We start from the raw sequence: 26,139 nt of genomic DNA on the forward strand, positions 1-26,139 counted from the left end.
GACTTAATGACTGAATTTAGACCCTGAGCACAGCTTTAAGCCCCAGTTATCCATACCAGAGTAGAACAATAGGGAGCAATTTTTATTCCTCCTCTTCCCACTCCTCCTGTAGGGGAGGAGGACGAGAACAGACAGCGTGCACAGGCATGGCAGTGACCAGCACTTCTCCTTAGGGCAGATCGTGCTTAGCACCAGGGATGTGAACAGCCAAAACACCTTAAAATGGACATTAAGGAAGCCCCAAAGGTACACAGGGGCATGAGAAAAGCAAAGGTACAGCCTGACAAAGCAGATCACAGGAACTCTGTGCTCAGTACATCCTGCTCCACACAGATTTAAGGACTGGTAACTATTTAAGCTTCCAGATGTCACAGTGACCATCGAGTCACCTTGGTGTCAGGTCAGCCCCAGCTGGTGCCTACTGTGTGTGCTCAGAGTGCTCAGCTCTGAGAACAAGCACTCCTGGCAGCCATATGTTTCAGGTCTGCTAGGAGAAGTCCAGGCTCTGCTGAGCAAATAACAGTAAAATCAATGGCAGCCTCTGCTGGCTGGTTCTAGACACAGGTAAAATGTGTGCTCTAAAGAAATTTTAACTGAAGGGACAAAGGGGTTCAAAAGCAGGGAAGTTTGACGTCTTTGGGAATATAAGCAGTCTTCCTTCATCTCCTTCACTTCACTTTTTCAAAAAAAACAGTCATGCTGCCAGCTGCCAGTGGCTTTATCACCTCAGCCACTTGCTGTAAACGGCATCATGCTCACAGCAATAAGTTGTACTGTTTTATGTATGTTTAGAGGAATATATATAAGTGAAATATATTTAAGTGAAAATTAATCAGAAATCAGCTAGTCCTGATGAAACTATGCAGTTACAGAGGGAATTTTACAAAATATAGCGATACCAGACTGTTGTATCAGAGACAGCACGTTAAAAGCTCTACGGCAAGTTTTTTAATTTGGAGATTAGGGGCACATTTGGGCCTCTGGCAGGGTTTTAAATAAAACCTGCTTCAGGATTTTTTATAATTTGTGTTTTAAGAAAAGGAAGTGAGGAAAAGTTCTATTGGAAGAATTGGCTTACTGTCATCAAGGCAGCATCCCACATGGTGCACATTTCCATAGCTGGTTACATCCAGCCGGTGGACCCGAGCACTCTTCAGACCCAACAGAAGGAGCAATTCCTCACCTTCTTTATAAATTACATCAGCTACAAACAATACAAATCACCACACAAACCAGAAGGCTCACACCATCTGATCCTGCTGAAAACAGAGGGGATGTGGCAGGAGCACGAGCTTTGTATATGCAAAGCAAGGCAATGAAAGCAGGGGTGATATGTGACCCTGAAAGGAAACCAGATAAAGCTTCTCAGACAGAAAAAGTCCATATGGAATGAGATTTAGAAGTTTCAAGCAAGAAAACAATCTATTAGTCATTCTGTTTGAAAAGGAATAGCAATATTTGTTTGCTAAATCCTTTGTTGTAAGGAAATAAGACTGACAGAAGCAATCCCTGCAGTGCACAAAGCAGCATCTCAGTCACACCACTCATTTCTAGTTTGAAGTCTTCCCTTGTTAAATTATTGGATGGTCAGCTGGATTAAATGGACAAAAATAATTTCTGTAAAATCTCTCTGAAAGGCATTGATGAGAGCAAGGAGGTCGAGCTGAGTGAGGGATAAGGAACACAGCAGTTATTTATTTAGATGCAGACCTGAATGACAGTGTTGATATACAGACCAGCTCATCAACTTCAATTTTTTCTGCCCAACTCTTTTTTTTTTTTGTTATTTTACAGTATTTTTTTCTTTTACATACTTTCTCCTAAGCCTAAAGTATAAAAGTGTTCCTTCAGGTTGCTTTTTAAAAAATCTTAACTACCTCTGGCATTATTTACTTTTACATGTATCTTATGCACACCCTGGTTTTGTTTTTAATGCCTCCAGAATAATTCTATTCTATAAAGCTTGCGTTTGTAGTGCAGCTTAAAAGCAGCAGAGAACAAAGGAAAAATCATTTGTTGCCTTAAAAATTGTGTGTGTGTATGCGTGCATAGATAGGGTTTTCTACATCATACTGGTGTCTGAAGTTGCTCTATGAAGTCACATTAGTGCTGTATTTAAGGCAGAAATGTGTTCTATTTGTTATTTGGAATATAAAGCCTCTTCCCCAGATCCACCCACTCCAGCTGTCTATTTAAAACCTGCTGGAGAGCTCGCGCTCACACAGAACACACGGGGACTGTGACCTCAGTGCAGGCATATGATGAGACATAACAAGTGTCTATATATTTATAAATAAACCCATTCTTTTTTCTCAAAACAAGCTTGGGCTTCTCAAACCCCTCGTGCCCTGTAGATACCATCTGACCTGATGGCTTGCTCCAAAGCGGGAGGACAAAGTTCTAAGTCAGGTCCAACACCAAATTTAAGCCAAGTTGTGCTGGGCTCTACATTCAGCTGAGCCACGAACCTCTCCAAGGATGGAGTTTTCACACTGAGCCCCTGTTCCAATGTCTCACTCTCCCTGTAAGTCTCACCATCAGCTCAGAACTTTTCTTGCTGTGGTTCGACTCATCCTCATCAAGACTAAACACACTTGGGCCAGTGGCAAAAACCCACAAGTGTCAGCAGTGAAGGAAACAGTATATTGTAGAATATGTATGAATATCTATATTCTATATATAAATATATATATTCTACATATGGAACATATATTCTGAAGGAATATATATATTCTATATGTAGAACATATATATTCAAATATAGAATATAAGGCATATATTAATCTAGAGAATAGATTAATATATTCAAATATATCCATATTTAGAATATAAGACATTCTATATATTATATTCTACATATATAGACTATATATATTATATATAGTCTATATATAGATTATATATTATAGCTATATCTAATATATATAGAATATATAGATTCATATATTCTATAGATGAATATATTAATATATATAATATCTATATATAATATAGATATTCCTTCAGAATATACTGAAGGAAACAGTATATTGTAGAAACTTTTAAACCATTTCTCCACCTGCTAGTCCCATTTTTCAGTTTTGCTATCAGAGACAAGTTCCTTTCCTTCTCCCTCCCAACCTATGATCCTAAAGCATGCCATAAATCATTTTATACTGCTATGGCTCAAGTAGCTGGTGCTGCAAGAAAGATCAAGAGACATCAGGTACAGCTGCAGCTCTGAAATGCAGATGCTCTTGTGGAGCACCCACCTCCTGGTACAGGAAAAAAGTCAGCACAGGCCTTTTCTGCAAAACTGGATTTGGTGGCAGCAGCAGAGCAGGCTCTGTAAGGTGGGGCAGAAGGAAGAGGCTGGTATAATCTGGAGTCAAGGGTGGGGGCAGTTCAGGAGAATGCAGCCTGATCCTCTGCTGCACTCACAGCCCAATCCTTTACCAGCACTGTTTCTAATCATGCAAATATTAGCCAGCATCAAACAAGTGTTAGGTAATTAGGATGCTGTGATGCAGAACAAGAAGAAATGGGCAAATAATTATTTTTATGTCGATCAGTGGAGAGAGATGGGCATTCACATTTGCAAGTTTATTGTGCAGTCTTTTCATGCTGTTAAGCAATAATTACATCAAATGCTTCTAAAGTTTGAAACTTTCAAATTTTTCCTAATATTATTAATGTATTTAATAAATATTATGCAAGCTTTTGGAGTAAATTGCTACAATCTCCTTTTAAACATTAATGCCTGTGATCTCATGGATTATATTTCATAGCATCACAGAATGGTTTGGGTTGGAAAGAATTTTAAAGATAATTTTGTTCCAAACCTCTCCACCATGGGCAGGGATGCCATTCAAAGATGCATACAAAGCAAATATTTTTCTGAATTCTAGCTTCCCTCAAGATGATACTGATGGTCCTACAACAAATTGAATCCACTTTACAAGCTCAATGCAGATAACAAATACCACCAAACTCCTGTGCCCTGAATCGATGGAAATAGAACTCTGTGCAATAAACTATCAATCAAGAAGGGAATTTACTTCAGGGAAATGCTGTGCAGCCAACTGAATGGTGATAATTAACATTTTTCAGGAGCCAAAGAGCATTTGCTTTCAGCAGCACATAAGGATGCTACTTACTGACTGACCATATATGATAAGAAGCACCAGATAAACTTAGGATGGTACAAAAAGCAAAAATTTAAACATGTGTCCTCTGAGAGTTTCATGCATGTGCCACTTGAATTAAACCACCTGCTCTTCCACTAGCAGCAGCTTAAAAAAGAAAAGCATACTGGCAAAACAATACCAACTTAATATCGTTCACTGCTCCCATCTTTCAAGGGACAATTAAAATATTAAATCACAGGACAAAGCAATTAATAGAACTGTAAATGAAGAAATGCTGAAATGTAGATAATAGTCTGCACAGTGCAGGCAGCATTGCCCTTTCCTGTAGGAGTAATTTTTCATATTTCAAAATAATACATAAGAGATTTTAGTACTGCATTCATTCAAACCTTTTAGAGAGATATTTTGACATAGCTGTACTTTTATTAATACTTTTGTCTGTGTGAAGCCAGAAATTACATTCCATAGATATTGGTATTCTAAAAGCATATTTCAAGTGGGCACCAAGAAAGTATATGTTGAAAAGGATTCCAGCTTGCCTGGCAGGAGCATAAGCTCAGTCAGTATTAGCAGTAATTCCATTTCAGCAGAGCTAGAATAAGAAACCTTAAAACTATTTAAAACAAAAATCCCAAACATTGTGATCGCCTGCTTCAATTTTTCACACACTGCAAGCCATACAGTTTTCTTAAACTACACCATGACCTTTTAAAAGGCAAGCGATTTTGATTTAATGAGTTCAACTGATGAATAATTTATCACACCCTTAATTAGGCAGCCAACTTGTAGGGCCCATGCAAAAGCAACTACAAAGAACATGAGGATTGAACCCACATACACCTGTCCTTCAAAACCAAAAGTCTGGATGTTCCACTTCAGTCTAGTTCTCTCTTCTTATTACTCTAAGTATTTTCTTCTAGTAGTTCTTAGTGAACTGCCAGCTCTTATGTGACAAACTCACTCAGGCAGCAAGAAGAGATTAAAATCCTCTCACCGTGGATGTGGCTGGGGTTAAACCACCATAGAGCATCCTCCCAGAACATCCAGTGTAACCCAGACAGGCTGGCTGGAAACACGTGCCTGCTCACACCAACAATTTATGCTTTACTTGATTACAGAATTGACACATTCCACCCGAAACTGTTCCTTTAATAGATTTCTTTAAAAATAGTTCTTCCTCAAGGACACAAGAGGTGGCTCAGAAAAGCACTGAACAATCAGGATCATTTAGAGGATGAAGGCACAGCTCCAGCTGTTGGTAGGGGCAGAATCAGTTCAGAACTAAAGAGCTGCTATTTGTTTTAGTGCAGAGTCTACTGGGGAGCAGGTGGTACCAACCTCAAATCCCAGTAAATCCAACTCCACTACTTCGTGAGAACAAAAAAGCTAAAAATAAAGTAAATAGTGGATTTTTAAGACTATTTTAAACTAAGTGTTACTCAGGATTACTATTCTACCACATTGTGAAGAAATAGGAAAGAGGAACATGAGAAGGATATGGCACAATAACTATTTATAACCTGAAGGGTGGCACAATTTCTTTTTATGGATTTTAAGCTCAGCTTCATTTAGACAAAATCTTCCTCCCAGCTGGAAGTGCTGAAGAGGTATCACTTCTGTTCTCCTCCAGAATGGATCTAAACACACTTGCATCAATATCCGTATATGAGAAAGGACAAGGAATAGCTTCCTGCTGAGAATGATCTACAGGGAAAATGTTGCCAGTAACAGTGGAAGAACATTCCTGGGTAATTCACAGACATGGAATCCAGAAATGAGAGGTGTTAGGAAAATGCCACTGAAAGCAAGAATTACTGACTTACTGACTTTCCCCCCTACAGCCCTGAGTTAAAAATTAGCTAATTAAAATTTATAAAGTCATCATACATCTGATAACTATTTTTCAAGATTAATGACATCTAAATACATTCAACTTCCAATAACTAGCAAATTTTGTCTTATTAGATAATGAGGACATTTATATTTATAGCCAGAAATTGGCACATGTAAAATGTTATGTGAGCTAAGAAATCATTTATTCTAGAAAAAATACCAAACCTGTTATTATCTGCCGTATCTTAAAAAAACTGAAATCAAAATATATACTTGATCAGAACTAGGAAAAAGTTAAATATAAAGACAACATTGATATCTACAAATCCTTTTGAAAAGGACACTATCAGGAAATGGAGAAGTCAAATCTATAGATTACATTCAAGGCCAACTTCTTTCACCAATATTAAATTCCCACATAAACCTCTCCCCTCTGCTCAAGATTATGGCTTGAAGCTGGAAATCAATCTCTTTGTTCATATATTTAAAAGATATATTGCATCAAACTGCCCCAAACATGCTGAACAAAACACTGCCTCTTACTCAGTGACTTTACAGACATTCTGTATATTGGAAAAAAGATATTAGAAATTGTCCTCTTAACAGCTAAGGTTTTCTAATAACACTAACTAAAAGAAAGAAGAATGAGGAAAAGCAATTTTTTTACAAAGAAAGGTTTTAAACAAGTAGAAATTATTTGAAGAAAATGATTTGCATTCATTTTTCTGCCTAAGTTAGGAAAATACTCAGTAGTCAGAAAAAATGCCATAGAAATGGAATAAGGCTAGATTTAAAAAAGCCTTATTTTTTTCAGCTAATGTTCTAACCCAAGTGCTCACAGGGGATGAGCTTTAACACATTTCCTTTCCCCCCAAGAAGGTTCTTTATAAAACAAAGCAAAAAGAAAGTAAGGGAAAATGATTACATTCAAAAACCTATATTTTATTGTTATGGCAACTGATGTGCTAAAAATAAAGAAATAAAGTTGTTATGGCAACTAGAATTTTAAAGGCAGTCAAAAGTAGAATAATCAAACATTCTGCTGGCTTAAAATGTATCATCTATGACTCAATTTACAGGAAGAGCTTCAGAGACAAACAGAAGTTGGGTTTTTTGGGAGGATTCTGCTTTAGAGATCCCAATTAGTACAATTCCAGAGAACTCTAAGGAATGCAAGGGAGCATCTCAAGGTGAGTAGAAAATTGCACATTGCAAGTTCTCACAGGAGGAAAAAACAAACACATTTTACCACTTCTCTGATGTGCAGTGACCTTACCTAGCTCCATAAAATGTACCAGAGAAGCTGTGGCTGCCCCTGGATCCCTGGAAGTGTCCAAGGCCAGGCCAGACAGGGCTTGAAGCATCCTGGGCTGGTGGAAGCTCTGCCTGCCCACCACAGCAGAGAGTGGACTGAAAATGAGATATCAAGTCCCTTTCAACCCAAACCATTCTAAGATTCCATGATAAAGGTTACTTAATGATTTTTAATTAAGTACTGAAAGTTAGGAAGTACCAAAATTGATTTGTCTGAAGCAGCAGAGTTCTGTCTCTGTATGTATGGAATTCTAAAGGTGCCTATGACTACAAGACGATCATATCTTTAAATTTCTGATACATCCTTGATGGCCATTTCAGGGCTCCTTATTATACAAGCACTTTCAATCTCAGAGAAATCTTGTCCTATCCATTATTCCTCAGACTGTCAAAACTGCTACTTCTATTTAAAATTAAAAGTACTGTGTGCTCCGTGAAATATTTCAAAAGCCATACTGAGACAAGCCTTAATTAATAATAAGCAAAGTATTTAACAGATACTTCAGGAAATTATGACTAGAAACAGTAACTTGTACTGGAAATATTTGCACTTAAACCATGTAGATAGCATGTGCTAGGATCCCAGTGTAAACTGGTATTTTAACACAGCATGTGTCTTTTATTTTGGCTTCACTGCACTGAAAATTAAGGTTGCTTCTAGGAGTACTTATATCTTTTTTGACCCAGATGAAAAGTCTCTCACCACAATCCACAAGAGCTTCCAATGAGCAGAACTAGCATGGAAAAAATAGAGCTCAAAGGCAGGTTCTTTGCTTGCACTAAATGGAGAATAATAAGATTAATTTCTTATTGCAGCAAAAAATCAGATGTACGCTGGAAATTCAGATAATACACAGGGCTGTGCAACAAGGTTAACACTGAAAATTCAAGTGGATTTCTGTAGTTTTGCTTCTCCAGCCCCAGTATTAATCCTTGAGGCTGGACACACAGTTAACTCATCTCCTCTCAAGCATCATGTGAAGCTAGCATTTCTACAAATGTAAATTATGTAGGTAAATATTTTACCTAATCTGTGACCAAGTCAACAGCTTCTGCAAGGGAAACTCCATGTACAATATTCACTCTACATACATTTGAAGGAGTCAGGATAAATCTTAGACATGGGCATATAAAGACTTTAAATCCGAGGTTCAGAAATGTGGCTCTGCCTGGGCTAAAGGAGCCTGGCTGCCTGTTTCCAAGGCTTGTTGCTGACTCAACCAGACACTGCAGACAGTCCTGAAAAGACAACCAGCTACTGCTGCTCTGAGCTTTCTATGAAATTAACTTCCTCATTGTGTAATGGCCTAAACTTAATCAAGTGCATGGCTGCCTGAAATTCATGGTTTTGAGTTCCAAATAAATGAGCAGACATCCAAATATTACTCCTTGACGGCCAGCTGTGTAAATCCACTGCTGGCATTCAGCATCAGCATTCTTCTTGTATCAGGGGCAGCCATTCTGCACTGAACACATATACATGCATGTACAAAAGCATCACCAAAGAATACTCATTCTAGCATTTTTGGGTGTATTTTATTCCTAATGTGTGTTTATATATTTTCAAATGTACATTAAAGAAGAATTGGAGAGTCTTTACCGAAAGGAAAAGGAAATCTAGACAAGTGACAACAAAGCCTAAAAGAACTTTCTGGAATCACGTTTACAAACTCATGAAAGAAAGGGTGCATGGATCCAAAAGGCAGCTCAAATTCCTCTGCCATACAGGCACCAAAAAGTGTAATTAGACTGCAATGTTACTGTAATTAACCTGCCTAAGGCTGCCATACCCATCCATCCTGCCCAGCCCCAGTTCTTGCTTCCATTTCACCCTGACACCACACCTGAACAGTGATCCGCTCTGAGAGCAATGGGGGGGAGAAAGAAATTGTTTAAATAAAACTCCACAATTACTGTGACTAGCCCTGGAAATGCTAGATAAGGGTATAAAAATGAGACGGAACATGCAGTATAGGAAACTTCTTTTGGCAAGCACGCTGTCTGAAACTGCAATCCCCATTAATGACTATTTAGTTTTAATGCAGGCTGTATCTTGTACTACAGAGTCAAAAAAAAAAGTTGTATTTTGAAACTGGATTACTTTGAAGACAAACCACCCATCTGAAGACAGCTTTGTCATATGCAGGATATGATTAAAATATGTGACGCTCCATATCATCAGCATTTGGTTGTCAGTTTAAAAAGCAACTGATGAAAATCCTCAGCAAGAAAAAAAAAATCCTAGCCGCCAAAATATTTGTCTGTGTCCACAAAAACCTACATAAAAAGAGTATATGCAATAGCAGACTGCAAACAATCTCCTTCTGGTTGGTTTACCTCAGCAGCTGCAAATTTGCTTGCTGACAGGAGATGAGACTCTTCATTTATATGACCACATTCATCACTGCAAAGGGAAAAAATTCCTTAATGGATACAGACTGTAAAGAAGATCTACAGGTTTCTAATCTCTTTTGAAGTGATTACTGTATAAAATCTACTTTAATACTAGATCAGGCTCTTAGAAGAATATCCTACAGAACACATAAGTAACCGTGTCATTTGGGGTTTTATCATGAAGAAGTCATACATAAAGGTTCAGAATTCACTCCTATATCAAATTCCAGTTTGGATTTAGGAGAGGTGTTCATCACTTCTGTACACTTCAATATTCTACACATGCAGCTCAAACCTTGCTGGGTTTGTTACTCTTCTAGTTGTTCTGAACTGCTGTCCACAGCTATGCTAAAACAAGCTTTATTAAAGTCTTGACCACCAGTATTGGTGTTAAAGGCATTTTAAGATACTTTAAAACACCAAATGTTTGGATTCTTAGTGCACTCTTTAATTTTTATAGCATCAAATATTTACATACTGAAATCAGCAATTAATAGTCAGGAAAAGGTGGTTTGCTCTCTTCAATAAAGGTATTTAAGATTTCTAAAGCTCCAGCTCTGGAGTGCTGCAGCCTCCTGAATGCCAGTTATGCAATCTTTATTTGAAAACAGAGACTTGTTAGGAAGAAGTGGATTGGAAAGAGGAATACCAAGAGAAAGTTGATTCCCTCAAACACAATTATCCCTCAGCAATCCCAGCTCTGGCAGTGGACACAGTGGACACTGCTTACCTTTTCCTCCAGGTAAGCAGTGCCCTGTGCTAACACGGAAGATCATACCCACAGAATTTTATAAAGCAACACACCCTGCAGGGAACTTCTAAAACAATCCAGTTTTACTCAAATACTGAAAATCATGGTTTAAAATGTCTCTACTACAGCTGCTCTTTCAGCATTAGCATCATTACTGCTACAGGGAAACAACACTGACTAACAAACCAACGTTCAAACTCAACTGGGATATCTATTTATGTTTTATCCAGGAAGGAATAGCACAGATTTTCAAACCAGCACTGAGGTGCCAAGTCCTAGCAGCTCTTACCACACTGTGAGTGAACAGCAAGGCAATGACACATCCCAATTCCATCCTACTTAAAAACCACTTGTTATCTGCATCAATATTCATATATCCTGAGCTTATGACACTAGCTGGTGCAATATCAGTTCTTCCAGTAACCATCATTTAAACTTATTCAGGCCATAATACTGATACTCGTTTGGTTTTATCCCTGTTTGAAATGATGGGCAACTCAGCTCCCTTGGTTTGCAGATAATGGATCACAAATTCACACAGACAAAAGAGAACAGGCTCCAACAGGGCACATGCAAATCTCATTTCTACTCCACCCTTCAGAATAAATGTGTCAATTGAAGATACTTTAAGGGCAGAGAGGTCATACATCACCTCAAGAGCCAGGAATTGTATTCTGATATTTTAATCTTCTTATATGTGGTTATGTATGGAAAACAAGCTGCAGAAAAAATGCAGCAGAATATTTTATCATTTTATGCAGGCCATAAAAATAAAATACTACTGTGATATTTTCCACCTCAAGTACCATACAGAAACATTAAAATTTAGATTACATAAAAATAAAAATTACTAATTGATACTCCTCCTTTATTTCCTGAAGGGATTTGTCACTAAACTGATTAATTCATTTGAAGATGAAGACTTAGCAAAAGATTTTCCCTTTTGTGCACACAAAATTGAAAGACTTTTTCCAGATGAGAGCTAAATGAATCAAAACTTAGCTAATTAAATTCACCTTAGGGACATTTTATTCCTGAGATTGTAAGAGAAACATTAACATTTGCTGTGGAACTAGGTATCCTGGTACATTTATCATAAACAAAACCTTTTATCTGAAGTCTGAATTTAAATGAAGATATTTAAAGAATTAAAATTGTATCAACTTCTACTCTTCAGAGACAATAATTGTTCACTGATTTCTAGTAAGTATTTTCAGTTCCTATATATTTTATTGTCCCACCGTGTTGCAGCACCACTAAAATAATTCAAAGTAGGTGACTGTAACTGTCAGCACCAACAGATCAGCTTACACCAAAAATGAAGCTTCCTATCACTCCAACCAGCAGGAGCTGATTTGTCTCTACAAACCACATTACATTACAAAAATATCAAGACTCTACTTGCCGTGAAATGAATTACCTCAATTTAAGAGAAGAGTTGAGTAACAGTCATCCTATCCTTATCTTTTGAGAAAAGGTGGGAAAAGTAAAACCTAAGAAACTGCCTATATATACAGAATTTCAAAGAAACGGGAAACTCAGAAAAAGTCATCAGTTCCTCCAGAATTAATCTGCTTAATGCCCAAGTGCCTCATTCAAAAGGCAAAGTAACAGGTATTAGCTTTTTCTCTTTTCAATCAACTGAAAAAAATTCACATTTTTATTACAAAGATCATTGATTCTTATGTAATAGGATCTTTTACAGCTGTTTAGCATACTGCTATGCCATCCTTGATATTTATTTCCTTTAAAAGTCAAGGGAGACAACTCCTAATTGGTAAGGAGACAAAATAAATATACGAAACCAAAATAAATCTATTCCTTGCTAGGGAGGCCTAAACTCCCCCATTTTCAATCAGGACAAACAGATGCAGCATTCTGAACACAAATATTTCCTACAAAAATACTCTAATGTTTCAGTCCATTAACCAGCCTGCTGTGGCAGCTGGTGAACAGTCATCTTTTTAATTAGACACCCTAACTGATTAATTAGTCTCAGAACACTGAGCAGTGCAACCCTGCACGATGCCACTGGGACAAAAAAATATTCCTCTTCCCCTCCTTAGTGCTAACTTCACATCCTTTGGTATGGCTGCAAATAAGCTGGATTCATTTTCTACTCCCACTAAAACAGCTTTCCTGTGTAAGGAATTCTCTCAATTCCCAGATAAACTGTTTCACACAAATTGTATTTGCTTCACACAAATAAAATAAATTTAAAAACGAAATGAACAAAACCACACAGACCTGGCATCAAGGCACCAGTTTCAAAGTCAACTGCATTTAATCTTCTTTGGATAGACAGAGTGACTCACCTGTGATCTCCTCAGTCTTTCTTTTCCTAACTATGCAAACTGGCAATCAAAATTAAAAAGCCAAGTAAATACTGAGTGTGAAACAAAGAAGTGAATACCTTTTAGTGTTTGAGCAGTTTGGATAAATTCAAAATTTAAAAAATAAATATACTTCTGCATTAGGTTTACTTGAAAGTTGATCTTCAGTGCTTGAAGCTCAGTCTGAAGAGATGCTCCAAGAAACAAATAATTAGATTCAATTCAATACATGGAAGATTGTGTTTAAACTTCAAAAACAGGTTTTGCTATTTTCTTCTATGCTATTTCTAACTCTTAATTTAGGACAAGACACAATTCCAGAAACCTGCAAGCTTAACTTCTGAGATCTTTTCTTTTGCTTTAAAAAAAAGAGGATCTGTCCCATAGGAATAAGCAATAACAATGCTGGTCCAAACTGAACAGATAAACTACATATATTCATTCTAAATTGATTCATTTCATCCAGCCCCAAATCCAATCCATTCGCTCCACCTTCTGCAGCAATGGAAAATACTTTCCTATAAGTGCTCACCATTGCATGAGAATTAAATTGCTGGAGTAGTGATCCCCCTGATTAGTGCCATTTCAAATTATTAAATTACTGAGATTTGTTATTTTCATGCCTCTCAGAGATTGGAAGAATTCTTAGGATTTTCACTCATATGTGGAGTGCCTTGAAATGTTATTGCTCCAGAGACAAGCCACCAAAAAATACAGTCAGCAGAAAAAGCTGGGTTTTGGCCAAGTCTTCTGAAGCCTGACCCTTTAATTAGTTATTATCTCTAACTGTCCCAGGCACATGCTCATATTGCCAAAGGAAATTATGACAATAAACAAATAATCCTATTTTTGGTTCTCTTACAAGTCATTTAGAAGGACAGCCATTCAATCTTTCTTTAAGAACTTCAACTCAATGTCACCACCCGGTTCAAAACAAGGCATTCTCATTCCTACAGAAACTTTCATTGTGCTGAGTAATACAACACTACCAACCTCTGCTGTATCTGAGGCTCATTTTTCTGATCTTACTTAAAAATAATAATAATAATAAACTTAAAACAAGTTCTGCTTCCTTAAACCACAGCAGTAGCTGCATTTAAAATAAATCTATATATGCTGTTAGATGAGCATACAGTTCATTTCTTAAGGGAATTTCTATTGCAAACTGAAAGTCTTTTATGAATAAATCATAAAGTTTAGAACCAGAAATGCTACCTTAAAACAGTCCACCCAAAAGTTTTCAAACTACAGAACATGAGTGACAGCCTCCTGTTCCTGTTCTCATTTTACTTACACTACTACACTCAGCTCTGACAGGAAATAAGTCTCACCCTAGAAATTCAGCACTGAGAATTCTTACAAGAATGAAACCACTTCAAACAGAGAAGCAAAACTCTGATAATAAGCAGAGTAAGAGACAATAAATAAAACATCTGTCCCCATACAGAGGCAACAAGTATTTTAGGCTACGTTGCTGCATCACTGCCATCATGTGACAGCAAATTTCTGCTCAGGCACACAGTGACGGTGCCTGACACCTGCTCTGACAAGAACACACTGGGGCAAGGGGAGCACCATCCTTGATTCCTGCAGCAGACAATCACCACTCACTCCAATCCTAAACAGGCTACACTGGGGCTTGGCAGTCACCAGTTTATCAGAGCTCTGAATACACCTCATCATGGAAAAATTCATTCCAGTCTTTGGAGAGGAACCAGTGAAGATGAAATAATGCCAAGAAGGCAGGAGGAAACACTCTGTCAATGAATTGACCTCAGCTCATGCACATTTTTCTATATTCTTTAACAAACAGATCAGACATGATTTTACAAAAGCTCTTTAAGTACAGTATTACCTCTTCATTATAACAAGCAGATTTTTCTCACTCTGATTTTATTTTCCTTGCAATAATTACATAAATAAAAATAGACATTTATCCCTACTGATGTGTATGTGACTTATCCCTTCCTGTCAGGTGCCATGTGCAGCACTGTGAAGAGCCCGTGGCAAGGGAAGTAAGGCAGATTTTGATTGTCATACAGAACACATTTACATATATGTCAGAAACGAAACAGCTGCCAAATCACAACTCCCACTCTCTAAAATTGTATGCAAGGCCTATTATTGTGCTCCAGTCAAAATTCCTGAGCAGCTCATGGTAATCATCAAGCTGGAACTCAGCAGGAGACCTAAGAGAGTGCTTGTCAGTACTTGTGAGAGCACAAGGATTTCTTTCTCCCTTCCCTCCTGGAACTCCAAACTCACTTAGAGATGGAAAATCAATGCTCTGATCTAGGGAAGAGGGAACACAGCTCACCAGATCATTCCTGACAGACTCCTGGATTAGAGGACACGGAGGCCTTTTGGAGAAAATAAGTGCAGCATTGACTTTTCTAAATGAGACATTTTATTTTGCTTTCAGTGCTGAACTGAGACTCTAAAACAAGCCCCAAATTACCCTCCCCTACAGAACACACTGCACTAAGCACTCCTGTAGCTGAGAAACTCTGCAGCAGATTCCAGAGCTTTGAATACAGATGGATAAACACAGGATAAATGCACAGCCAGATTTCTTAGATGATGGGACTGATAGCTGGCCAATCTAACACAGCACTGTTGCACAAGAGTGGAAAGATCACCTAATGTGTCTACACCATGGTCTCTAAACTTAATTTAAATGCTGAGACTCTGCTGTCACTGAGAGTATAGCAAGGCACACATTTTTGGCGTGCCAACAACACAACTCTCACTAGTGAGCACAGTTTCACCAGAAGTTAATCAGTAACACTGTACAAAAATCAGAGTTTTTACCAGATTTCACTCTGTCCCCAGAAGAGGCAACCATAAATCACATTTTCAGTACTAATAATTCTATGTATTGAGTTCATCTTTCAAGCTGTGACCGATTCATGGCAGAGATTTTTCTACTGGTCTCCAGTGCCCTGCTCCTCATAATTATCAATTTAACACAGGGGCGCAGGTCAGGCTGGAATAGCAGGGAAGGACTGGAGTGCTCGGAGAGCAGGCTCAGAGGAAGGACCTGATACCATGGGACAGAACCTCACTCAGGGACTGGGCAGCAATGGGGAGCTGTTTGAGGAGAGAGAGGTTCTGGGGATTGTGGGATGTCAGTAGGCAATGGTGCAAGTTCACAGATGTTTGCAGCACCTCCTTCTGGTATTGAGCCCACTTCACTCCCAGGACTGCAAGTGCAGAGAATCACCAGCTCTCCCCACTCCCCTAAGAGTGGCTCAGGAACAGATATGTTCAAGGAATACACTGCTGAAATAATCAAGGCACCCACAAACACATCCAGCTTCCAGAAGAGAAACATCAAGCAGAATGACCAAAATACAAGGAGACAATGAATTTGTACATACATATACATAAACTGAAAGAATCAAGATGAAAACGATGGATTTGATAGGAAGATTAAATAATTGTGGAATAAATAAAGTTTGTGTTGTTGGTATATTAGCATAACAAAAATGCAGATAAAAGAAATCAGTTCTGCTTTCTCATAGAGGAGAAGCAAGTGAACAGTCATTAATATCCAAATAATTCTGAAGTTTAACATTATTAAATTAGTATTAGGTTATTATTGACAGACATACAACTAAGATTTTAGTAGCATCTACTACTAAAAGATATATACTACTCCTCTCTCTCATTAATTCACATTACTGACATACCAAAATGAAACTGAAAAGTTCTGTTCACAGACATAAATATCAGACAATGGTTCATTAAAAAAAAAATAAAATCAGCTGACATTTTTTTCTGGAGCATCCCATGTTAACTCTTTCCAAAGATGGGCCCTAGCTTTGGTATGACACAGACTCTCTCCTGTTCATTTCTTTCATGAGTCTTTTACTGCCAAATGATGTGATTGCCAGCAGTTTAGACATATAGACTACAGAAGAAGTTTTGTCACTTCAGAAGGAAAATTATTCACTTTAGAAAAAAAACTCTGTTTGCATAAATGCTTCCGTTCAGCAGAGGATTTAAATTTTTCATCAGTAACACTGCAATATTTTGTATTAAATACTGTATGAAATATCATCTTCCAAAATACTCATCACTGCAATATCTCTGTAGTGAAAAGGCCAAGTGTTACAAGGTATTTTTAAGGCACAAGGCCCCAACATCAAGATAAACCTTGCATTTTAGAAGTTTTCCATTCCCTCCTCCACCCTGAAACAAATGTCTCTCCCACTTTTGGAAAGCAGGAACAAATAATGGAGGTGGCTTTGATGCACCATACAGCTGACAGATGTCCTGTGAATGGTTTCTAAGGAAAATATAACACAGCTACAACATCAAAATGAAAAATTTACACTAGCAAAACATTCTTCCTTCTTGGTAAAGAAAAAAGTAGCCACCAGGACAGCTCTCACACTGGGGATGCTTCTAAACTTCACAAGCATAATTAATTATGTCAAATTAAGAGGATAAGTAGCAAAACAATATCAAAGCATTAGGAAAGGAAAGTTTGAGTAACAACATCTACCCCAGAATTTCTGTGTGGACAGGTAATTCATAAGCCAGGTACCAAACCCAGCACTTGCTGTGAGCAGCACACGAAATGATCTCCATCCACTTCTGTCATTAAAAGTGTATTGGAGACTGCTGCACTTCCCAGAGCTAGAACAGCCCTGCAGGGGCAGAGCCTCAGAACCCCAACACTAAGATTATCTCTGACAGTGCACAGAGCTCCTCCCTTGTGCCATCACAGAGCTAACAGCTCCACAGACTCCTCAGAATGCACACTGACTGCACTGATGGAACTGATTCCCAAAAGCATTATCCTCTCTGCTCACCCATACAGCAAGGAGACTGGTTTTCTTCTAGGTCCAAATTCTTTTAACATTCTTTTTTAAAATAAACAACAGAAAGAAGAAATACTCAATTTTGTGCCATTTTGTTTGAGTTTAAGAATTGAAACCCCTAAAATGAAGACAAACATATAACAAACTTTCGAAAAAACAAAGTGATGGATGTGAGTTTATTAAAAAACCCACAAGAAAACACCTGAACAAGGTGATGTTCTTGTCACCAACACAGGAAGAGAACAGAAAGCTAAATGTCAAGCATTACTACAGATGTAGGTCAGCAATTTCTATTGCTAATGACATGCAGCAGGAGGTAAAGTCACATAATCATAATTTCAGTTGCTTAAAACAAGTCAAACTGTTTCATTCTTCTGCCACCCTGCCACTGACTAAGATTGCTGCCCAGCAGAACTCACCTCCACCAAAGGAGAGTGAATAAAAGAAGGAAAGAACAAATAATAAATCCCATACCATGGTGATGAGCAATCTGTATTTGTCCAGCATTGCCTGGTTGTCATGGCATCCTGCCAGCAGCTGCCAGATCTCTGCCCTCAGTGCTTCTGGAACACCACTCTTCACCAGAGTGGACAGCCCATTTGGTCTCACAACAAGGTTATTGTGCCTGAAACAAAGATAATCATTTACCTGTTATACTTCAACTACAGGAGTCAAAATAAAGATTAAAAACATTAAAAATCTTTAAAGTTATTCACTAAAGCAGAGTCAGCAATTGGCAACACAAACTTTTCTTCCACTGGTTACAGCAGTTAGTGTTTGTCAGATGGAAAGCAAAAACTCTGCAAGGATTTACAGTAAGAACCAGTGGCAAAATGTAGTGATATCTAAATTCTCTAGGTGTGGAGACATGAGGGAAAATTAGGAATAAGCAGTTGCAGAAATTGAAATAAGCTGGCTAATAAAGAACAACTTGAATTGAAAGAGAAAAATATGCCATCTGTGCAGACAATCCAATTTAAATATTTGTTCAACATATGTATTTAGCTCAGGTTCAGAAAAATAAATTAAAAATAACTTAAGCTGTACAGAAAAACAAATTTTGGAAAACAAAAGACAATTTAACAGTAGCATTATGAAGACTGAGGTTCTAGTTCCATGCTTTATGCCAAAGATTGCTCCAAGTGCCACAAACATGAACACTTACACACATTTGTACAATCCTACTACCTCAATACTACCTCAAATAAATCTGCCTGTTGGTTTCCTGTTGGTCTGAGCTGGTGCTTTATTATCTGGTTGTACACACACACACACAAAACAAGAAATGCAGGAATACAAAAGTCACTGCACATGCACAATATTACAGAATTTTCCTTCATAGATGTTGCAAAGCTCTTTTGGAGATACCAGTATTTGCTGATTTAGATATAAACCCTCTTAGACTCATGACAATTTTCAGAGCAATGCAGCAGAAGGCTGCCCAAACTGATTTTTGGCTCTCTCTGCTGTAGGAAGTGCTGTGCTCTCCAAGTGCTTTGACCACTGTGGTGTTTCCCAGCTCTCTTGGAAGCAGAGTAGTGAGAGTGGCTGTTTAGCCAAATGCCAGCAAGCCATGATTAATTAAATCACCTGCAATTTGAGCCTGGATTTGCAGTGAATGTTTAGAGTACTCAATCTATGAAACAGGTCATTAGGACATGAACAGGTTATCACTGCTGTTTAAATAAAAAAGATACTCTAACCTATTTCATTTTCCTATGCTTTGGCGATGATATCCCTATATTTCTAAATGGCCTGAAAACTAAAAAAAGTATGTGATTATATAACACCCTTATTCTTTAAGAAAACAATAATTATTTTCATTTTTAAATGCGCAGTGCAGCACAAGTAATTTCATCCTTATCTTCATCCCTCAGATACCCAAATAAAAACTAGTTCCTTTTATCTTTTTCAGTCCATTTTGTAGTCAGTCACATTAGCTCAACAGTCTTGTGATGGGAAGGAGCTAGAAAGAAAGCCAATATTCACAGAAATATTAAAAGCACTAAACACTTAAAAGGACTTGCACTCATTCAGAGGAGGCCACAGAGATGTTCCAATGGCTGGAACCTCTCTGCTATGGACACAGGTTGGGATAGCTTGGGGTGTTCAGCCTGAAGAAGCAAAGGGCTGCAGGGAGACCTTATCACAGCCTTTCAGTACCTTAAAGGAGCTTATGAAAAGGAGGGAAAGAACGTTTGTAGGGACAGACAGTGACAGGAGTAGGGGGAACGGTGTTAAACTGACAGAGAGGCTGGGTTACATGGGTATTGGGGAGAAAATCTTCTTTGTGAGAGTGGGAAGGCCCTGGCACAGGGTGCCCAGAGAAGCTGTGGCTGCCCCTGGATCCCCGGAAGTGTTCAAGGCAAGGCTGGACAGGGCTTGGAGCAGCCTGGGCTAGTGGAATGTGTCCCTGCCCATGGCAGGAGGGTGGAATGAGATGAGCTTTGAGGTCCTTTCCAACCCAAACTATTCCATGACCAGATACTCTAAACAGTTACAGAATTATGACATGCATGTTGAGGAATAGATATATAGTAAACACATCAGAAAGTTGAAGCTCTAGTTGTGGATTGGTTTGGTTATTACATGGTTCTGGTCATACGTGTCATCCCCTGAGGACTGCGCAAGCTGATCAAATAAAAGGGACATTTCCATAGAAACATAACAAGGAAATTTTCAGCCAAACCAAGGAAACAATACAAGGCAACAACTAACACATGCTATAACATCATCCTGAACATAATCCCAACTGAGAATTAAACAACCAGACTTTACTGCCCTGTCCTAGATTTGTATTTTGTGCCTGAGGTAATACTTTAGCAATATGAGTCCATGATGGACAGCATTACCAAATACTACAGCCAACTTTCCAAGTATTGGATGGCTCTTTGGGAAACAGCTTGTGCTTCCATAATCCTTGCTCAGAACAACAGAAGTGAGCATAAAATAAAAGCCTGTCTTACTCTAACCTTACTCTTCATCATGTGGGGGAGACATCATTCATGGATGCTGGCATCTTTAATTTGCTGCAAAATGTTGCAACTCTCCTGCACAAACTCATAAATACAATTTTAAAATAACAGAGAGAAAGGACACAGAGCAGCAATGAACAGAATACCCTCCAACTTGATAAATATGTTTCTGATCAAAGACTGTTATTGATCATTGCTACTACTTTTTTTTTTAAGAAATAGTTTAGCAGTCAGCTAAAGTAGCTTAGCTGGCAAGAACAACTTTAATGCTGAGGATGCAGTAAACAGTAAAATAAACAGATAGAACAAACAATTGAAAAGTTATGCTATATCTATTTGGTAAATGATTTTATTCTCATTTCTGTGTATATCCTTGAAGGAGAGTCCTGGAGCAGTGTTTCTGCTGAGTCCAATAGGTTACAGTGACATTTTAATGAAATGACAAAAAGCAATTAAAGCAAGAAATTTTTCATTTAAGAGACAAATCAGCACACCAGTTCCTCAAGTGGAAATGTTAATCTTTGTTTATTTACATTTTTTACAAGTGCACAGATCTTCTACTAACATATGGTGCTGCTTTCAACAACACTACAAGATTTTCTTTTGATTTATTTTTAATTTTCAAATCCTTACCAATTCTCACCTGTTACTCTAAGTTTTGTTCTTAGACTGTAACATAACGCTATTCAAGAACTCAAGCAGTTTACAAATTTGAATTTCTCTCCACAGGTAATACTGTTTGAGACACTGCTGAAGAAATGTTTGCTAGTCTTCAAACAGGCTGGGATCACTCATTTCTCAACCCACTTTAAACTAATTTTAAGCTGCTTTAACTACTAAAAATTGCTCTTGATTTATGTGTAAGTTATGTTAGGATTCCAAAATAGTTTATGCCAAAAGTCTTGAATGTTTTGTCTTATTGATTAGTATACTTGAGTAACCAGAAGAAACAGTTGGATACATGAAACTTAAGACCATGAGCTGTGGGTGTCTTTTTACTTCCACATGCTCATCCACAGAGTCCAGGTATTTATCAAGGACACAGGTTAAAAACAGAACAATCAACTGGCAAAATAATTTTAAAAAAACTTAAATTGAAAATTGGCATCTTCCAATCTTGGATTAAGGGCAGAAACTTGGGTGACAGAATAGGTGAAAACAACAGAAGGAGAGGGTTTAGTTAAACTCAGTAAAACCTGATGCCTCATGCAGAAACCTTTGCGTAAGATCTCCATACTGATGAGGTCAGCAGTAAGAGGCTGTTTCTCCAAAGATACAAGTCAATGGAGGAATTACCCAAATAAATCCCTAAAATGCTGTTCATCTCTCTTTTTGGAGTTAGGAAAAGGAAACAGCCAATTCCAGATTAAGGGCCTCTGATTATTTTTGTCTCCAGCAGCAGGAGCTATTGCTTACACAGGGAAAAGCAAGTAAGCGGTTCTGGCACTTGCTCCGGTCTCTCTGAGGCAGCAAACAGACTTTTCCCTCTCTTGGCACTCTATGCACTGCTACTGAAGCATTTAATTAAACAACAGAAATAACACTGTTGAGAACATAGTCTGGGCTTACAAATACTCTTCATTTTATACACCAACAGAAAGTGTTTCAGTGAGGATTCACAGTTTCTAGATTCCTTTTCAAGTGCTTACATATAGCACATTCACAAAAATAGAAAAAAAAAGTGTTTCTAAACAAATTAAATGTACACCAGCTGGCACGCAGGGCTTAGGACACATGGGAGTTGCTGTGTCTGTCCCATCCTGGCACTGAGTTTCCCCAGAATTTAACAGCCAGCCCCAAATGACCACAAAGTTCCGCCTGTGAAGACTCATACCTGCTGTGTGAGCACATAGAAATACACTCTCAAACACCAAACAAAACCAGACTTTTGCACGTAGTACAGGAAAGATTTGTCAAAAAAACCCCAAGTTATCTATACCAGTCCCTTTTAAATTAAGATTCAAAACTACACTTCAATGTGTCTTGCATTTTAGTTTAAACTGTGTAAGCAGAAGAATGTCAAATCTCCTGCTCAGAAGTACATAAAACCAAATAAAATATACACAAACCAAATAAAATGTTAATATCTAAAATCTAATGTAAGAAATTAAGCATTACCATCTCCCCAGTAACTCTCCCCAGGAATACAAAATCTTCTCAGGACAATCCTTTGACACATCACCAGTGCCACTGGAGAGTTCATTATCACTCTCTGTAAAAAATAAAGAAAAAAAAAGAAAACAAAAGCATGCACAGGTTTACCCAAGAGCACAGACACTAGACATGCATACATACAAGGCTCAGACAAATTTTTCTTATATATCAGTTTTAAAGCATAAAAAGATACAAAATTTGAATGGAATCATAAAGAATGTTTAGCAGACTTCACCAAACAAATGTATTAATGAAGTTACCATAAAGTTTAGAAGAACAGTACTAGGGAATAATTCACAGCAGTGTTACCAGAGAAAGGACTGGGTCCTAGAAAAGCATTATGTGAGAAATGCTTCAAGGCTGTCAACTCTCCATTAAATGAAATTTGACAGTGTTACCTACAAGTCACATCCACTCCAGACTTCACAAAAAGAGAAGTCTCTGTTAAAGCATAGTAGATAATGCTACTTTGTTACATCACATCCCTTTAGCTGTCCTGAGGTACCCTGAGCTCAGGAAGCCTCCTCTGAGCCACAAAATCATCTTTTTTTACTGAAGTAAGCTCATGGATGAGCAGAAAAAAACCAAGACTGTGACATGAAAGGCCATAGTGCATGGAACAGAGAGGATTGCTTCAAATGAAAGCTCATAAATAAGAATCAAACACTTAGAGAAGGATATATGCCATTATATGACTAACACCCAAACCCAGAAGGGATCATATGGGCCTGGAATAACATGCTCAAAAAACCATCCAAACCAAGTGTCCCACAGTAAGCTGGACAGTCTAACTCCATATGGCAAATCCTCATGCAAATATGGTCTTGCAGGTATTTGACTTTTATCCAGTTTTATCTCAATAAAATACTAAGAATTAAACAAGTGCAACTCCAACACCAGATGCTGAGAGGATCCAGCTTTCAGTGTCTTTAGCAGGAAACACAAAAAGAGACACAGGAACAGCCCTCTTATCATCATCACAGAATCCCAGAAGAGTTTGCTTTGCAAGGGTCCTTAAAGCTCATCCAGTTCCAACCTCCTGCCATGGACAGGGACACCTTCCACCAGCCCAGGTTGCTCCAAACTCTGTCCAGGCTGGCCCAGAACATTTCCAGGGATGGGGCAACCACAGGTCCTCTGGGAACCAGTCACCTTCAGAGGAAGCTGAAGCAATGGGCAGTTTGATGTTAGAGAGCTCCAAGACTGCTCCTTCCTATGATCTGAACTCTCTCCACAAGTTCAAATGCAACAAAAAAAAGAAGAACCAAAGCTACATCTGCCCCCCAAATCCCTTCAATATTCTCTTCCACACAGCTCTGTCACATCTTGTTGCTGATCTAATACCCTGAATTCCCTCATGTGCATTAAACACTTCAACTCCAGCTTTATGTCGACAACATAGTTCAAGGCAGAGGATCTTCAGTATTTGTGCAATTACCCTGTTAACTCTTCACCTTTATCATTTTCACTTCAATTACAGATTTCTAATTTATATTCTTAGCAGTTGTCAAATACAAGTCATTAATAAAATATCAGTGCTTGAATTTGACAGTGAGCTGTGAGGACAAAGCCTATACTGTATTTCAAGGACAGTTAACAGTAAAAATGTTGCCCTGAGAGAAGCATATCAGAAAACTCTGTGTTTCAAAATGAACACTACATTAGTGAAAGGCTTTAGCTTGGAACCTGTTTGTACAGCTTTACAGTTCCCAAATACCAGCCCAACCTCCATTCAAATATTTCCTCATTACAACTAAAAAGAATCTAATCAAAATAACTACCCACCTGCATCACAAATCTACAAAAAAATTTATTTTTAAGGTTACCCAATCTTTTGCACACATTCACTAGACCTAAAGATGGAAATACGATCTAAAATCTCCAATTTTAAAATTTTAATTAAAATTTTCTATCACAATGACAGGTTTCCCAGTAACCAAAGGAATCAATTGTGTCCTGAGGGAAAAAATTTATTTGAAGACTCAGCTTCCCCCTTAAAATTACCAAAAACAGTGCAAAGGCCAATTTCCTCACTTACCACACAGACATGGCAATAACTAACAAAAACAGGGAACCAAATGCATTCTATTTAATTCTCTCCACTCTTGAATTGCACAACTGTGTCAGAGGGATGAACAATAAATGTAACCTTCAACTTCCCATGGAAGGAAGAAAAAAAAATTGAGGAAACCTCTGAGATGAGCCCATTTGCCATTCAGAGACACAAAGTACATGTTAATGATACTGGTAAGTATTAAGAACCTCAAGAAACCCAGCTCACACCAGGAATTTACGAGAAACCACAATTTCAGAAAGGTTTTATGCATTCCAAGCAAAGGAAGAAAATTTGGCACCCAACGCTGAAAGGAAGATATTAGACTTTCTTTGGAGAGACTGAATAACCCCAGCATATCTCTACAAGAGTTAACATTGAAAATACACACAAACAAACCCTGCAGCCTGGAATCTGATAAAGATGACTAAAATCCCCCAGCAGACCAAACCATTTCAAAATGCAGCTCCACTGAATCCTGAGAGCAACAAAGAACAGTAGCTCTTACTGGATCCAAACCTGAGCTTGCCAAGGAACACTGACATCAGCCTACAGAAACAAACCCCTGGATTTCTCACTGAGTTGGTATTCCCAGGAAAATGCTTCCAAATTCTAAAGGAGACCTGTGTTACACAGCACATACACTCCAGTGCTTCAGCTAGAAAAGTCTTTCATCTGGAAGGCTTGGCAGTGTTTGAAATGTATTATTCAGTTATAAGTCAGAAAATCTCAGGCCTTAATTAGAAATGCCATATGCTCGCTTTCAAAAGACGCTAATGTCAAACTTCAAAATAGAACAGGGCAAAGAGAAGAGAATAAACAGCCTTAAAAACCTCTACTTTGTTTCCATTCTAAAGACTATTTACATATTCTAACCTCTTAGAGCATTAAGGTATAAGCTAAGAAATAAAAGATGTGATGGGAGGGATATTTAGATGTTTTTCTCTGAGTATTTCTACATGATTTTTTCCCATGTTCCATAGCATCTATAAGGCAGCAGAATTTGTCAAAGCATAATTTAATCCACCCTTACTCTGCTGGGATAGCACAGATGCCTTTTTCTAAACGGTCTGTGTATTTCTCCTTCCTCCTGTATTTACCCTGACCTCTCAGAGCCATCAGCTGGGCAATAAAACTTTGTCAGAGCAGGTGGAAAATGGAAGACATCTCAAGGGAGCAAACCTTGGGGTTGTGAATGTGTGCACATAAAGAAGCTTTAAGTCCAACCCCAGGGAACAGTAAGTCTCAAAGGTTTTCTGTTTTGCTTTGAATTGCATCATGATTCACAAAACTCACCAAAAGGTCATGCCTCATGAATCAATTCCCTGAATTTAGAGCCTTTTTAAAGCAAGCCTGAAGGATCACACTCCCACAGC

At 38.1% G+C, this 26,139-nt stretch overlaps 1 protein-coding gene across 5 annotated transcripts in view; it reads right to left on the minus strand.

Annotated features, from left to right (window-relative positions):
* Nucleotides 1-26,139, minus strand: part of RABGAP1L (RAB GTPase activating protein 1 like) — a 228,623-nt gene that overhangs the window by 157,905 nt on the left and 44,579 nt on the right. For all 5 annotated transcript variants that reach the window (XM_063165422.1, XM_063165423.1, XM_063165424.1 and 2 more), the window contains 2 exons: nt 22,675-22,768; nt 18,056-18,206 (listed from right to left, as the gene is read on the minus strand). In XM_063165422.1, the coding sequence (XP_063021492.1) occupies nt 18,056-18,206; nt 22,675-22,768 (245 nt within the window). The remainder of the gene's footprint in view (nt 1-18,055; nt 18,207-22,674; nt 22,769-26,139) is intronic.

Source organism: Melospiza melodia, chromosome 11, assembly GCF_035770615.1.
Source record: "Melospiza melodia melodia isolate bMelMel2 chromosome 11, bMelMel2.pri, whole genome shotgun sequence".
Lineage (NCBI taxonomy): Eukaryota > Metazoa > Chordata > Aves > Passeriformes > Passerellidae > Melospiza > Melospiza melodia.